The sequence below is a fragment of the Neovison vison genome, chromosome X (assembly GCF_020171115.1).
Source record: "Neovison vison isolate M4711 chromosome X, ASM_NN_V1, whole genome shotgun sequence".
Classification (NCBI taxonomy): domain Eukaryota; kingdom Metazoa; phylum Chordata; class Mammalia; order Carnivora; family Mustelidae; genus Neogale; species Neogale vison.
In genome coordinates, this window is record NC_058105.1 from 36,502,274 (window position 1) to 36,519,345 (window position 17,072).

Below are 17,072 nucleotides of genomic sequence, written 5' to 3' on the forward strand. Positions count from 1 at the left end.
CATTTAAAATTCTAAATAATCTTTAATTCTCTAACTATAACCCCAGCTAGAGACGGACAATGAATTTGAATATGAAATTCAATGAAGGCTTTGCTTTCTGTATCACTTAGGAGTATATACTGTGAATTCCAGGGAAATCTAAGTCTACTCCTACTTCCTTTTTTTAAGATTTTATTTATTTGACAGAGATACAGCGAGAACAGGAACACAAGGAGGGAGACTGGGAGAGAGAAAAGCAAGCCTTCTGCAGAGCAGGGAGCCCAATGTGGGTCTCAGATCACCCAAGCCAAAGGCAGCCACTTAAAGACTGAGCCACCCAGGTGCCCCTCTACTCCTACTTCTTAAAACAAAAACTCAAGCCAAGAAAATGCACTATTTCAGTGACATTCTTTTAATTTTCAAACATGTCACATAATTGGTCTTGTGTCTTAGAAATCACCTATGAAGGAAATTATAAGCTTTACTAATTCACAAATGTGAAAACAGAGATTCAGAAAATCACTTAGACCAAAGATTTAAGAATGTTTTTCACTCCTAAATTTGGGAAGTGCACTATCCACCCACTGCACACTGGCAGTGGAGAAACAACCAGTATGTTCTGTACAAAAAGAGAAATGAACAGTAAAGAAGATGCAATATATGGCCTCACAGACATCATTCCAACAGTGACTATCAGTTCAGCAAAATCATTAGAAACACACTTGACAGTTAACAAGATACAGAACTGTACTGCTTTTCCAAATAGCCCCATCTAGTATATCCTAGAATTAGTACAAATGAAAAAAATTCCATTTAGTTCCATTTATCAATTAGAAATAGTGCTACAGGGCGCCTGGGTGGCTCAGTGGGTTGAAGCCTCTGCCTTCAGCTCAGGTCATGATCTCAGGGTCCTGAGATCGAGGCCTGCAGTGGGCTCTCTGCTCAGCAGGGAGCCTGCTTCCTCCTCTCTCTCTCTGCCTGCCTCTCTGCCTACTTGTGATCTCTGTCTGTCAAATAAATAAATAAAAATCTTTTTTAAAAAAAAAGAAATAGTGCTACAAAGACATTATGGGTTATAGACAGTTAATAAATATTAAAATTTATTTCAAATTGTGTTGGCAGGTGTTAAACTTGTTTTTAATTTGTTATGTGATAAAACTGGGAATTGCTAAATTTATATGCATTTAATCAGAGGACTTCCTTATCACCAGAGTACTAATAAACAATGAGTGAGGAATGAAAATACTTAAATTGACCATTCTGGAGATTCTTAACCTGGTGCCTGGGTACCTGGTAAAAACTCCCTGAAATTCACTGCAAAATGTGTGTGTCGGTGAAAGAGAGGCAAGTTTTAGAAATTTTGAAGGGTTCTAAGACCCAAAGAGGGTTATACTACTGCCTTAAATAGGAGGACTATATAGCCATCAAAATAAAATGACAGTGTCAATCAAAATAAGTTTGGTCTGGCTGTGGTAAAAATTAATTAACACAGTAAAAAGCTAGAAGTAAAATACCAAAATAGAGGGGTAGCTGGGTGGCTAAGTGGTTTAAGCCCCTGCCTTCAGCTCAGGTCCTGATCTCTGGATCCTGGGATAGAGCCCCACACTGGGCTCTCTGCTCAGCAGGGAGCCTGCTTCCTCCTCTCTCCGCCTGCCTCTCTGCCTACTTGTGATGCCTGTCTGTCAAATAAATAAAAATAAAATCTTTTTAAAAAATCTTTAAAAAATACCACAATAGATGGTATTTAATGATATAAAAGACCCTAAATATATTCGGAGAATCAATATAATCAGTCAAGGAGCACATATTCTTTAGGAAATTCCTGTTTGAAGCAAGCTAGGTTTGCTCACCTTCTATATAGCCACCTACAAAAATTATAATTTAAAGAACTATTCAGCATAAAGACTGTGCTAGAATAGTCATATAAGGAATTAACCATTTAAGAAGGAATTAAATTGTTGTTTGGTAGTTATCTTAAAAACCTTTCTCCATGTAATCTTTTACTGGAAAACACTATAGCTACTGCTTTTAACAAACCTCTCGATTTTTAACATGTTTTACCAAAAATCCCCAATAGGTTCCCTTATTTGACAGACACTTAAATACCATTAGGATATTACAAACAATCAGTATTACTGTTTTAATGCCAGTCCTATGAACATTTAAGCCTACAAATTTCACCATACAAAGTGATGGTCACACCTTTCTTCTGAACAAGAGACATACTAGACTCTATATAATGACTGTGTGCAAGATGACAGTGCTTCCTAAAGACCTAATCCCAATCAAGAAAATGAGAAAAAGTGCATTTATCATTTATGGAAAGCCTACTGTGCTATGGGCAGAGGATTCAATGAGTAAGACAGTTGCTCCTCAACTAGACTGTTCCTCTGGAGCAGGAATCAATGTCTTGAGTGCTGATACAAAAAGTAGATGCTTATTACAAATGTTACAAGACTAAATGAGCAAATAAATGGGCTCAAGATATTTAGAAAGTAAAGCTAAGAGAACCTGGTGATTGATCAGATATAATGGGTTAAAGATATAAGCCTAGAGGACTAAATGATAATATCATCAACACAGGCAAGGATTTCAGAAGGATGGAAGGAGAAATAGATTTTAGTTCAGGTAACTGGAAATACATTCAGGAGCTCAAATCAAAGAGTCAGGGAATATAAATAGGAGCATCAATGGTAGCTCTGAGAGTAATGAAAGTGATAAGAAAAATATATATATAAAGAGAACAGGACCAAAAATAGAACCCAAAATATTTAGAGAAAAAAGAGACAGTAAATAAGTTGCAACCAGGCAAACCATTTGGGAGTTTCTCCACATGGATTTTGATTAGCATTCAGTATGCTTTTAAAAATAACAATGTAAAGACTGAAATATATCTGTGGTTATCAATCAAAATTTCTTGGAATAGTCCTGACTTTAAATATTGTCCTGTCACCATAAATGATGCAAGAAACACAGTGGAAATCAGCATTCTAGCAATTAAAATTCCCAGTCCATCGGACACTTAAGTAGCATAAAACTTCCTTTTTGCATGATGCTGAGCTCAGTTTCCTCATCCACAAAATGGAAGAATAGTAACTACTTCATAAAGTTATTGTAAAAATTAAGTAACTTCGTACCTGTAAACTTTTTTTTTAACATTTTTTATTTATTCGAGAGAGCAAGTGAGAATGAGCACAAGCAGGGGATAAGGGAGAGGGAAAGGGAGAGCAAGCAGACTCCCGGCTGAACAGGGAGCCAGACATGGGGCTCAATTTCAGGGCTCTGAGATCATGACCTGAGCAGAAGGTAGACCCTTAAATGACTGAGCCACCCAGGAACTCCTAAACTGCTTTAAATAGTATGAGACATACTAAGCAAGTAACAAATGTTAATTATTTTTCATTTCCCACTCCCCCACAAAAACATAGTATTGTACAGCAGAAAAACAGATTAGTATACAACTATATGGACCATCCATTCCAAACCTTTTCCCCAAATCAGTTTCAAATAGTCTGCCCATACACTTCACTTCTTACACTGTATGCAGATTTTTGGTCTGAAAATTTTGCAATTTGAGTGAAATCAGACTGATTAACTGCTTATACCATAATAAAGGGCCAAGAAAAATGAATACATTACATGTAGTAATTAGACGTTTTTTAGTCTTAGAAAACTCTTCCTCGATCTATCACAGTGGTGGTACACATTTTTATATTGCCCTTTTTATCTACATGATTTACCTTTAAAAGCAGAGTAGTACTCTCAAGTGTCTAAAATCAGACACTTGACAGTACTTTCAGATAATGACTAGCTGACCCTTGAACAACACGGATTTGAACTGTGAGGTCTACCTAAACAGACTGTTTTTATAATATAGTAAAGTATTGTAACTGTATCTTCCTTGATTTTCTTTACATTTCCTTTTCTCCATACTTTATTAAGATTATAGTATATAATACACATAATATACAAAATATGTGTTAATTGACAGTCTATGTGATCAGTAAGGCTTCTAGTCAACAGCAGGCTATTAGTCCCATCTTTTGGGAGTTGAAATGTATATGTGGATTTTCAACTGTGCACAGGTCTTGCACCACTAACCCTCCACATTGTTCAAGACTCAACTATACCTTTTAAGGTTCCAAAATCCCACATCAAGTTCATCAGTTGCACTATCTTACCTCCCACCAAATCCTTCCAGCTTTTTCCTCACAAATCATAAGCAGTCATCTGAACTCCCTACTTCCCAAGGGCATCCTGTAACCCCACATCACTTTTCATGTACTCCAGAACCAACTTTCTACTATTACTTGTCCAACTTTGAACCTATCCATGATACCACAATTTCTCAAAATACTCTTTTGCTTGATTATCCCTGGAAATTTAAGTAACTCCAACAGAAAACTGCTAAATAAACTATATTCCACTTACCCACTGACTTCAAGAACCTGAAACCCTGCCATGCAATGAAACCAAATAAACTTCATTCAGAGTGAATACTCCAAACAGAATCTTGATTACCATTAATTTTTCCTAAGACCATTAGCAGGTAAATTTGGCAATTAATTTATCTTAGCCTTCTTCCTCATCTATAAAAAATGGTTTGTACTAATTATGTTTAAAATTGTCTTCCAACTCCAAAAATCTACAATTCTGTCTTAAAGTCTTCCTTTATTCAATCTAGTATCAATCCTACCCATGGAATTTTGCTAGATTCCAAAAACTGAGGAATCACAGGTTTCTAAGTCTAAGATAAGTTTATCAAACACCAAAGAAAAACCCAATTAAGTGTGAAATTCCTACTAAAGTAAACAACTTCAAATAAATGAACAAAACTCTCCTTGGAAGGAAGTAACTAAATACTAGACAAACAATTATGAAGAATCAAAAAGCTTACAATATATATTATGGTGTGGTAGAGAGAGTATAAGACCAGGAGTCAAGAAGCTGCTTCTCCAGTGGCAGCTCTCTGTCAGAGGCTGATAGACAACTGCAAACCTCTGGCCTTCTTCATCTATGAAATGATGGGATTGCACGAGATGATCCCAAGAATTCCTGTCAAATCAAATTGAGTCTGAGAGATCCCTGGGTTTTTAAGCTGAACAACTGATAAAAAGATTCCAGAGGTATATAGTTAAGGGGTATCACTACACACAATACCATTGACTTAAGTCTCTGCTAAATGAAATAATGGAGTCAGGGCTATATACTCTTGTGAGAAAGAAAACAGAGGATTTACGGTCTCATACCACTTCAGTTGCCTGATGTTTAAGCAGACCCTTTGTTTCTGATTCTGTGGTTAGTCCTTCATGACTTAAAAACCAAGTGATCCAAATACATTTTAAGCCACAATTTTTCTCAAATTAGAGCATGTAAGTGAGCCCAGGAAATTCTCTCCATATATTTGAAAAGGGCCTTTACTATATAATATTAGCAATTAAACTAATGTACATTTATGATTCTGGTGCTGTGAATTCTCAACTATGCAGATGTAAATTACTCACTTGTTAGATTAGTCTCAGCAAAATTTTAATCCAAGCTGGCTTCCTCCTGCTACCCAGAGTATTTCTCAGCCACCACCTTCTACTACTAGTCAATAATTTAATATTAACCTAAGTAAAACACAATCAGGAAAATAAATCTATAGAAACATTATATAAAGCATCTCAAGTAAAATGCTTAGAATAGCCAACATTTTGGAATATTATGGAAAGTATATCTGTATAGTGAAAACTAATTTTATAAGTACATAAATTATAAATTACTGTTACAATAAATGTTTCAGCACTGCTATGAGAAGGGGCCCTTAAAAATTACATCAAGTCCTATTAGCCTAAGTCCTTTTTGACTTCTTTTCAAACCAATAAAACTTTGATATAGAACAAGATTTTGTCATTTTCTATTTGCATTTAAAGGAAAGAGAACAAATCTATTCCACTAAAATTTCTCCAACTACCATAATCAACTGACTTGATATTTAATCTTATTAACCTTTAACCTTTTTAAGGTAATTATTTAATGTTTTATTTCACAGAACATAACTCATCATTTCTGCTTTTTAATAAATTGGTTCTTTAAATTGTACAGCTAATGATCTTGACTCTCAAATGTCTTTACAAATTTGTTACTGCTTCATTATTTTTATTCTAAGGAACACCAAACTAATAACTACGTTTGAGGTTCTTGTCAAAGTTTCCAGATTTAACTCATCTTTTTTTTGTGTGATTTCTAAATCAATTGGGGATTCTAGAATAAAACCTGTGAATGTTCACTACATATTTTAACTAAACTATAAAGTAAAAATCTACTGAATTTACTAAATTGCAGTAAGGATTTGGACCCAAAAGCTATCATTCACACCATTAAAATTTTCTGTACATTCTATAGATGTGTAAGTTTATTAATTTATATCTGTAAATATATACTATATATTTAACTTGATTTAACCACGTTCCATAGGTTGGATTTGGGGGGTGTTTTTAAAGTGTTCAGAGATTAGTGTTTATTTTTGTAATCCAACAACTTTATCCAAAAATGCAGAAAATTTTTCTGGCTGGCCAGGAGGAAAACATTTCAGTGTTGATAAGTCCATTGACTGTAACAGCCCAGGAAGCGTGCTAAAACAAAAGAAGAAAAATATTAGGTAACAAGGGAGAAAATCCTGTAATTCATCTGCTGCCCACTTGATGACTGAATCTAACTTCCAAAAATATTGTGATGCTTCTCAAACTGTACATGTGAATTTTAATATAATTTTAGTTTAGGTATAGTTGACCCTTGAACAAGGTGGAGTTAATGGAAGCAACCATCTGCGCAATTAAAAATTCATATACAACTTGCAAGGGCACCTGGGTGGCTCAGGTGCATCAGGTTAAGCATCTATCTTCGGCTCAGGTCATGATCTCAGGGTCCTGGGATGGAGCCCCATGTTGGGCTCCAGCTTAGCAGGGAATCGGTGTCTCCTTCTCCCTCTACCCCTCCCTCCCACTTGTGCTCTCTCTCTCAAATAAATAAAAAATCTTAAAAGAAAGAAAATCTATATACAACTTCTGACTCCCCCACATCTTAACTACAAATAGCCTACTATTGCACAGAAGCCTTACTGTTCACATAGAGTCAATTAACATACATTTTGTACATTATGTTATGCATTGTAATTCTTAATACAGTAAGCTGGAGAAAAAAAATTATTATGAAAATCATAAAGCACATTTACAGTACTGTACTGAAAAAACATCCGTGTATAAGTGAACCCATGTCATTCAAATCTGTGTTGTTCGAGGGTCAACCATACATACAAAGATTAAAGCACCATGAATAGCACTATGTAGTACCTGTCAATACCAATTCAACACATACTATATATCATGTCAACTGAAATATTACAGAAATACTATTTCATGAAAGATGTGATCACATGGCTCTTGAACATTTCTCAGGACTGAGCAGATATAAACCAAAGCAAAATTAATTTATAAAAACAGAATAAATAAAAACAAAAGTAACAGCTGCCAGACAAGAACAGTAAGCTGGGGAGACTACTGGACCATGCATGAAGGTAGTAAATTACTGGCAAAAAAAAGTTATTTCACAATCATAAATCCATATATAATTAAGCAATATACAATCACCATGCATGTTGGAAGTAGATTCCAAACCATGACATAAAAGTATTACTTCAGAAATTTAAGTAAAGCAGCCACTTAAATTAGAACAAGATATACAGCTACCTAGCCTAGATTTGGGGGAATAAATAACATACCTAAAATGAAAATACAACCAATTACTGATTTTTACAGCATTCATGTGTGTGACTTTCTTGAAATTAATATTAAGAAAAAGACTTCTAAGACGGTAAAAAATAAATTGGGAGACTTGTAGAGCTTCCTTTTCACCTTGAGTAAACAATCAGGATGTTTCTGATATCAGTGCTTTCTCCTTTTAAATGTACTGACATAAAAATCAAAGCTGAATTAACATGTAGAATAAAAATACTCATTGAAAGTGTCTGGAAAAATTGACTTGTGTGCCCCCTTTAGAAGGAGGAGTTTATTCTTCATTTAAAAATGTTAAACCCTAACAGTCTCAACTACCCAAGGACAGTTATACCCATTATCTGAAGCCTACATAATGTTTACTACCAAGCTTCTCCAGATTCACAATACTTTTAATAATGGCTTCTGTGTTGCACAGCCACCCTGATATTTCCTCTCCTCCAATCTCATACAGGGATTAGGACATCAATAATTGTCCCTGAAGCAATCAATGAACTTGCCTCCGCTCAATGAGAACAGGAATTGTTGGTTTTGTTCACCAATACATGACAAGTACCTAGAATAATGCCTGGCATATCTCAGATGCTCAATAAATATTTAATGAAAGAAAAAGTATTTACTGAGTGCATAAGAGACACACGCAGTGAAGTTAAAAGACAAACTTTTTATGTTCTAGCCAGTTTAAGGTTTTTCTCTTTTAAATTAATTTCAATTATTAAAACATAAAAATAAGTATTTTATAATACTTCTATGAGGTCTTTACCTTTTAAAACATCAAACTAGGATAGCTTTTAAAGTCAAATAATTGGCAATTACTGACCTGACCCTTTGGCAAGCTTCTAATGTCTCAAGAAGAATAGAAAACCAACCAGCAATTTTCTTCATCCTTCTACAGTGATGTTGATCAGTTCTTGTTGAATTTGAATATACTTCTAGAAAATAATACTCCTTACCATTGTAATTCCTCTGGCTTAAAATACTTTAATGGCTTCTCACTAAACTCAGAATAAAATCACAACTCTTATGTGAGCTATCTCCACCCAGTCTCATCTTATTCTATCTTCTCCCTTGCTTGCCATACTCCTGCCACACTTAAGCTTCCCTCTGCTCCTCAAACAAAACAAACTCCAAGCTCTTTCCTAACCTAGGACCTTTGTAGTTGCTGTTGTTCCTTCTTCCTCTAGAGCTTCACATGATTAGCTCTTGTCTTTTAGGTCTCAGCTCAAATGTCATTACTCAGTCATGCTTTCCCTGACCAATCTAATTAATCTTCACTTCCAGCTATCACATCACCCTGCCTTATTTCTTTCATAACACATTTCACCACATGAAATTATCTTCCATCACTTATTTATGAGCAGTATTCTATCTCCCACCACTGGAACCTAAGTATCATGAAAGCAGGGGCTTTACCTCACGTTTATCACTATATCTATAGCACTTAAAAACAATGCATATGACATATTAGGTGTAGTTTAATTAATGAGTAAATTTCACTTAGGGATCCAAATGGATTTACTAAAGGCAAAACCTTAATTATAAAAAATAAGCAAATACCCTCTTCGAATAATGAAAATCTAATGAACTCAAAAATTATATGCTCACAGACTTGCACACCAGACGGAACTTACATACATGCGTACACACAGAGATATTCACATGAAATGAAACAGGCACAGACACAGAAAGAAATAGAACAGAGATCCCACTCACAGTGGAAGACAAGTAAGAGGGCTTCACAGGTGAGAAAAATCAAAGTATATTTGATAAGCAGAAGGTAAGAGGTTCAAAAGACAGACAGGTTAGGTAAGTGGATAAGAACAGCTAAGGAGGATTTAAGGTAAGAAGTCAAATTATCAGTCTGTAGTATACCTGCAGGTACAGTAGAAGAGATGCCCGTCTTTGTGCAGCTGCTTTGCCAATTCCAACTGATGATTGTTCATCAAATTTTCGTTTACAACCACTACAAGGGGCTTTCTTTTTTCCAGCGTCTCCAAACAGCTTCCTGCACCTAGGTCAAAATTGTTTAATAGTTAAAAAAAAAAAAAAAAGACTAAAGTGCTCCACCAAGCTTTACAGGTAGAAATGAAGATGATGAACTTAGCTGGCAGAACTACAAACCCGGCCTTTTAATTACACATTCAAAGGACAGAAAAATGTAGTGATCAGTTGCTCTATGTGTTATAAACTTGACTTGAAAAATACATTCTTTACCACTGCCCACAATATTATGACCTACGATTCAGTGCTTTGCCACTTGCCCTCCACTAGTATGCCCTGGGCATGAGCCTTGAATTCAATTAAGATTAAAGTTCAAGGGTGCCTGAGTGGCTCAGTGGGTTGAGCCAGGCACAGGTCATGATCTCAGGGTCCTGGGACTTAGCCCTGCACTAGGCTCTCTGCTCAGCAGGGAGCCTGCTTCCCCCTCTCTGCCTGCCTCTCTGCCTACTTGGATCTCTTTCTGTCAAACAAGTAAGTAAAATCTTTAAAATTCTGACCATCCTTAAAAGTCTGCCTGTGAGGTACCATCCCCAAAATGTCAAGAATTAATCTCCATAAATGTGCATATATACAACATTGGGTCAATTCAACTCTGAAATCTAAAACTCTTTAGGTATTTTAAGTTAAGGGGCTTCCTTTGGCTTGTCTCAAGGCACAATCTCAGGGCCTAGGGATGGAGCCCTGCTTAGGGCGGCCTGGGCTCCCTACTCGGTGGGAAGTCTGCTTCTCCTTCTCCACCCCCCCGCCCCCGCTCATGCTTCTCTGTCTCAAATAAAATCTTAATAAACAATAAAAAACTTAAAAAAGTAAATGGGAGTGAGGAGACGAATAAGTAGACAAAGGATTTTAGGTTGACTACTTTAGACTCCAACGCCAGACTCTTATGTACTAACTTGATTGGACAAGTTACAGTTAATCTGTGTCTGTTTCCTCATCTGTAAAACAGGAATACTAATAATACTCAGCTCCTAAGTCTGGGAGGATTCAATAACTTATACACACAAAGCACAAAGAATGGTACCAAGAACTGTTAAATATTACCATATATGCTACTAATCACTAATGTGTTAGTAATGTTTATTTCTAATAACTTCTCCCCCTTCAAACTACACTCTTAAGAACCAGGAAGCTTCCTCCCTCACTTACCCAGCAATCGAAATTGCAAAGCTCCCCAAAAACAGTTCTTGTGAAGGTACTGGTAGTCTAACTAGATCAGGATGGTTTTTGAAGAACAGGCAATGGTTTCCACAACATCTGGTTAAAGAATACTTTTGACTGCATTCATTTCATACATTTAAAATTAAAAAAAAAAATCTTTCAAAGCCAATTTCTCTATGTCCAATCCAACCAATTAGGTGGCTGAACACTCCTGCAATTTTAAGCCCAAATATTAATTTCAAATTTGACAACTCTTTACGCACAACGTTGGGTAAATTATTTTTCCCGTGTTTGTGGAGTTTCTTACTTTAAATTTGGTCTATGTTGTTAATTTTCTTTCCTTGTATCACCCAGACACAATAAACTCTCTAATAATGTTCTCAATAGGTACATTCCAACAAGTATTATACTCAAAAGGGCTACAGTGCCTTACCCTAGCAATTTTACTTTACCTCAGAAAATTTCAAGTTTCTGTTTTTACTATCAAAACCCAAACCGTGGTACTCTAAGGCACTTTACCTGCGTGACTGATAACAAGATCCGCTTTCTGAAGATCTTCTTTCAATGAATCCTTATACCTGTAAACATCCAGAGCAAATGACTCAGTACTGAATGGTTCAGGTACCACCTTTCCTCTACCTATCTGAAGGACAAGTCGGTTGTAGCCCAGGCTCTTGAAGATCTGAAAAGGGGGGGGAAAGAAAGAAAGAAAAAGCGGGACTTTTAAACAAGCTACTGTAAAAACAGCCCTAAAGTCGGTGTTCAGACCGGAGCGCGGGCCGCAAAATCTACCTGCAGCCAATCTTACTTTTCCAGAACGACCGGGTCCCAACAAGGTACCTCACAAGTCCTATCGGTAAGATTTACGCCACCCTGCTCACCAAGCCGTTGAGAGGACTGGCCACGCCACAGGCAGAAGACCAGGCGAGACCCTGAAAAAGGCGTCAGAAACTAGAGGGGAGAAGAAGAAACGGCCCCAATTTGCCTCAGGTCTGAAGCTGCGCGAACCACCGGCCAGGAAGAGCCGCCGCAGCCGGAGGACGCCCGCCTCGAGAGCCCCTGAGGAGACCGCGAGGCGCGGGCTCGCCGGAGCGCGGCGAGCGTAGAGCGGCGACGGCGCGCTGACTGGGACCGGCCGGAATGAGCCGAGCCAAGCCGGGCCGGGATGGGCGGGGCCGAGCGCGCGGAGGTGCCCGACACCGACCACGCGACCCCGAACCGCACGGAGGAACAGCTGGAGGGTGGCCCGGACCGGAGAAGCCCCACTTGAAGAGGCGGAGCAGCGGGAAGGAGGGGCGAAGCCCGAGGAAGGAGAGGCGGAGAGTCGGGAGGGAAAAGCCGGGGAAAGGAGGAGCCGGAGAAAAGACGGGGAGGAGCCGCCCACAGGGCGGCGGGAAAGCGGGAAGAGGAGGCGGAAGACGCTGAGGGGAGGGGGAGCAGGAGGAGGGCCCAGCCGAGCGCAGGGAGGAGCCTGCAAAGGGGCGGCGGCACCTGAGGTAGAGCTGTGGGGTTTCTTCCCGAGAGCTGCGGTCAGGCAAGGTTACCGAGGCTAGTGGTAGGGCTAGCGGCGGCGAGCGGCGAAGGAAGCCGCCACGCGCCCGCACGCCCGCCTCCCCCACTCACTTGCAGAGTGTCGTGCGCCGAGACACGCGCAATGAGGTCGTCAAAGCTGGTGGTCCCTACAGTGACAAATACGCACTTCATCGCGCGGGTTCCCAGCCCCGACTCGCAAGGGCCGGATGTGACGTAGCGGGGGCCACGTGGGCGGCAGCGGCCGCGCTCAACTGGGGAAGACGGAAGTCGACCAAGGCGCCAGAGGGCGGTGGGAACTGGGGGGGTGTGGCGCGGGGGTGGGGGTGTGGCGCGGGGGCGGGGGTGGGGCCGAAGAGTACCAATGGCCTACGTGTCACAAACTTGATGCGTGTATGAGTTCACCGGGCCATTACAACAGTAAGGTGGCAGTTGACAGATTTACTTTTTTTCCAAAGGTAGTTAAGAAAAACGTTGAAGCCTCACACCTAAACCTGTGCTGGCGTCATTGCTTGAGTACCAGAAATCTTTGAATGATAACAGGAGTTCGGGACTCTTTATTTGCTACCCTGTTCTGCCAATATTCGTTTGAGCTATGGTTTTACATCGAGTCTGTAGAGAGCATGTGGGGAAAAAAAGGCCTTTTCAAGATCGCTCATTAGCATAGGCTCTTCAAACTTGTTCTCAGGAAGCCAGAGCCCTACAGGGTCCCTTGGAAGCTGCAAGAAGTCGGTCGCCTTCATTAGCAAGCATTGTGTGTAAAATAGAGGCACTAGGGCCTGAAGCCTGCATCTATAATTCATTGAACCCATCCATTGAGCTCTTTAAAATGTAAAATTATGATAAATTTAAATTATGATGAAATGTAAAGTTATATATTAGCATGAATAAATACTACAGATACATTATACCGAGTAGTCAAGTATCCTGGAGGTAATTTCTCAAGAATCCCCTTTTTTCTCCTACCATTACTAAGATGATTTATTTCATTCTGTTTTCTGTATTTCCTACTTAAAAATCTCCCTTTGGTTCATATTTGTTTTCCCCTGCCTGATTATGTACAGAAGGGAAGTTGTGAGAAGAAAATAAAGAGGAAGAGGATTAGAGGTGAATTAGGCCTAGAACATAAGCTGAAGAAAAAAAACCTCTAAATCTTGTAGCCTGAGTAATTGTCTTTTTGAGGAGCGATATGCTGCTATGCCTTTCTTGATAACGATTTTCATGAATTAATAATATGGTGAAACGAACTAGTCTCAGAATAACAAATGTAGAAAGGTCATGCATGGTTAAATAATAAAACATAAGCATAATCAAATTTTCTGCCCAATAAAAGAAATAAACTATGAATATTTATTGAAATATGAAGAGAAAATATTCCAAAACATTCTGTAATTCAGAAAGACCTTTACCTTTTGTTGTATATGTGAAGTCTTTCCTCTATCTAGAAGATATTAAATTAAAGGAGCACTGTTCTGATTAGCAGAGAGAAAATAAGCGCCCATATAAACTGAATATTCTTAAATTCCCAGAAAATTGAATTTCTAATATTTTAAGTGTGCTGGACTTTAGTAAAGCATCTTCTTGCAGAAACTAATCCAGAAATGCTTTAAGGACCCAAGGTTACATAATTAATGTAAAATTTTGGCAAGTGAATCTTTTCTCTGTTTTGTCAGTGTTAAGTATAATACAAGAATGCATTTTATCTTACTTGAGTGTGTTTTTCCTAAATGTACACAGGCTTACTGATCAAATAAGTTAACATTACCTGTAAAAACGTTTACAGTTATGAAAAATGTAAGTGTTTTCAGCTACATTAAGTCAGTATTCTGACAGACTTTATTTAAGCTGCAAATATGCTTTGTGGTATGCCAGCTTGAAGATAATTTTCAAGATCTTTAAACAACTTAAAATCGTGGACTGATATTAAATTGAGTTAATGAATGCATAATCATTGCACCACTAGACGCTCTTGAAGTAAAATAGAATATTGAAACGTTGGTTTGAATTAAGCATAATTCCAGTATAATTTTTTATGTAATTTTGCATTTTATTTTGAAATGCTATAGGGAAGCTATATCTTGGAGTCGTATAATGTATTCACTTTTGCTACTTTGGGAAGTTATAAAAAGGATTTGTGTGGCTGTGGGAAGTTTTGTCACATGTATTCTTAAGCCCTGCTAGTCTGTAAAAATGTTTGTATATGCCATATAGTTCTGTTTTCCACCCTTCACTTTTCTCTTAAAATAGAAGTTAGTTTCTTTGGTCCAAAGCTATAATTAATATGGAGGCTCTCCAAAGAGTAGAAGTGACAATTATAATACTATATGTGCTTTCCTTTTTCAAGGAAAAATAATAGTTTTTGCCTAAAGTAGCTTTTTCATTTTCAGACCCTTTTATTTTTTTTAAGATTTTATTTATTTATTTGACAGAGAGAGACAGAGAGAGAGGGAATACAAGCAGGGGGAGCGGAGAGGGAGGGGCAGGCTTCCTGTCAAGCAGGGAGTCCGCTGATGGGGGTCTTGATTCTTGGACCCTGGGACCATTACCTGAGCCAAAGGCAGACGCTTAACGATTGAGCCCCCCAGGCGCCCCTTCAGACCCTTTTATACTATAAAAAATTACCAAGAACCTTGAAGAGCTTTTGTTTATGTGGATTATATAATGTGCATTAAACTATTGATGTTTACCATATTCAGGATAAAAATGAGAAAATTTAAAAATATTTGTTGACTCACTGGAAAGTAGCAATGATGAGCACATTGCATGTTAATGTAAATGACTTTTTTTTATGAAAATAGCTTTTTTTCCCCAAAAAAATATTTTCATGGAAGTAATAGCATTGTTTACTATCTGGGCTAATGGAAGAAAGCCAGATCTTCAGATCTTTGTATCTACTTCTGCATTTAAACCACTGCATTGTACACATTATATAGCCTCTGGAAAACTCCACTGTATATTCATGAGAGGAAGAGAGTTAAAAAGACAGATAATATCTTAGTATTGTTATGGAAATTATTTCGACCTCACAGATTATCTAAAAGAATATGAGAGTACTAAAAAAAAAGACAGAACTTAGAAAGTGAATTTTATTTCATTTGGCTTACAATACCTGAGTCCGAAATGCAGCTCTGAAATATATTCAAATGTTTACAGTACCCCTCAGTTTAGATGATCCTGCTTTCCTCATTTAGTAATTAATTCCTCTACCTACAATACAAAAGGTTATTCTTTACATGAAGTCTGCCTAGATAGCAGAGATTCTGTGTCTCACAAGAATAATCTTGTATTATTTAAGTTACCTTTATTAGGTACTTGATTATTTAAAGGGGAAAAACCTCACTTAAACAATAAACACTTAAACAATAGTGTTATCTTCTGTGTTTGTTTTCAAATGCTTTATTTGTACAGGAACACCCCCTGCCTTAGGAGCTGTTTCTCTTTCCAGGATTTCAGTTACCTGACTCAATCTTCAGTCCGGAAACAGAAAATCTTCCTTCTGACTTCTTTCTTATCTTCAGAAAGTCAACAGTAGCCTAACGCTGCATCACAATGCCTACCTAGGTCAGTCACCTCGCTTCATCTCATCACATAGGTATTTTATCATCTCACATCATCACAAGTGTGGGTACAGTATGATATTTTGAAAGAGAGAGAGAAAGAGACCACATTCACATAACTTTTATTACAGTATACTGTTTAATTATATTTTATTATTAGTTATGATAATCTCTTGTGCCTAATTTATAAATGAAAGTTTATCATATGTGTCTGTAGGTATGAAAAACAGTATATATATAGGGTTTGGTACTATCTGCAGTTTCAGGCAGCCACTTGGGGGTCTTGGAATGCATTCTATGTGAATAAGGGGAGGCTTCTGTGCTTTGATTAAATAGGTAAGTAAGTATTGTTTTTTAGTCACTCATGATCCAGTCAAATGCACAGATCTCTTGTGACAACTCTTGGTTTTGCTTTCCCAAAATCAGTTCCTGAATTTCAAACAAATAATATTTTCAAGATATATTTTGTACCTAAACATTTAGGTGTAAAATGACTAAGATTTTTCAGAGGGCCTTTGGAATCACAAAGATTTGCACTGTCACCTTATAAAGAAAGATACTGGAAATAGCTAGGTTTGTTTAACATGTTCCTACTATAAAGTTGCATGGGAAGAGTTGTTAGGGCAGAAAGTACACAGCTGTCCCTAAATTAAGATTTTCTGGTAAATATTATTATTATAAATATTTTTGAAATTGTATGATTTCTGGGAAGTCCCTGGTGATTTGTCAGTGCCCTTTCTGCCTATAATACTGCTTTACCTTCAGGGATAACCCTCATCAAAACTCTGAAGAAATAATTATATACTGTACTCTAGTATAGAGTTTTGTCTCTCTCTTTTGAGGATTGGCAATATATAGAATTGGCAATAGTAATAAATCGACCACAGCCGTTAAATCTCTTAATGTTCTTGTTTTACTCTAAAGCTTATCTGAAGGTTCTACTGGCCAGAATTTGCATCTTCAACAAAGAACAATCTCAGAACCTCATGGAAAGAGACCATACCAGGTGCATCACGTGATTGCCACTCCGAAGAATATACTTCAGGGTTCAGGCTCCTGAGCTGACATCATT

The 17,072-nt window shown here is 37.7% G+C and overlaps 1 protein-coding gene across 1 annotated transcript in view; it reads right to left on the bottom strand.

The window, feature by feature from the left end:
* The window catches only part of ALG13 (ALG13 UDP-N-acetylglucosaminyltransferase subunit), a 65,347-nt gene extending 52,701 nt beyond the window's left edge, over positions 1-12,646 (bottom strand). Inside the window, 3 exon segments of the mRNA XM_044235122.1 lie at positions 9,627-9,765; positions 11,433-11,595; positions 12,537-12,646. Of these exon segments, the coding sequence (XP_044091057.1) occupies positions 9,627-9,765; positions 11,433-11,595; positions 12,537-12,617 (383 nt within the window). The 5' untranslated portion in view covers positions 12,618-12,646.
* Positions 12,647-17,072: the final 4,426 nt, after the last annotated feature.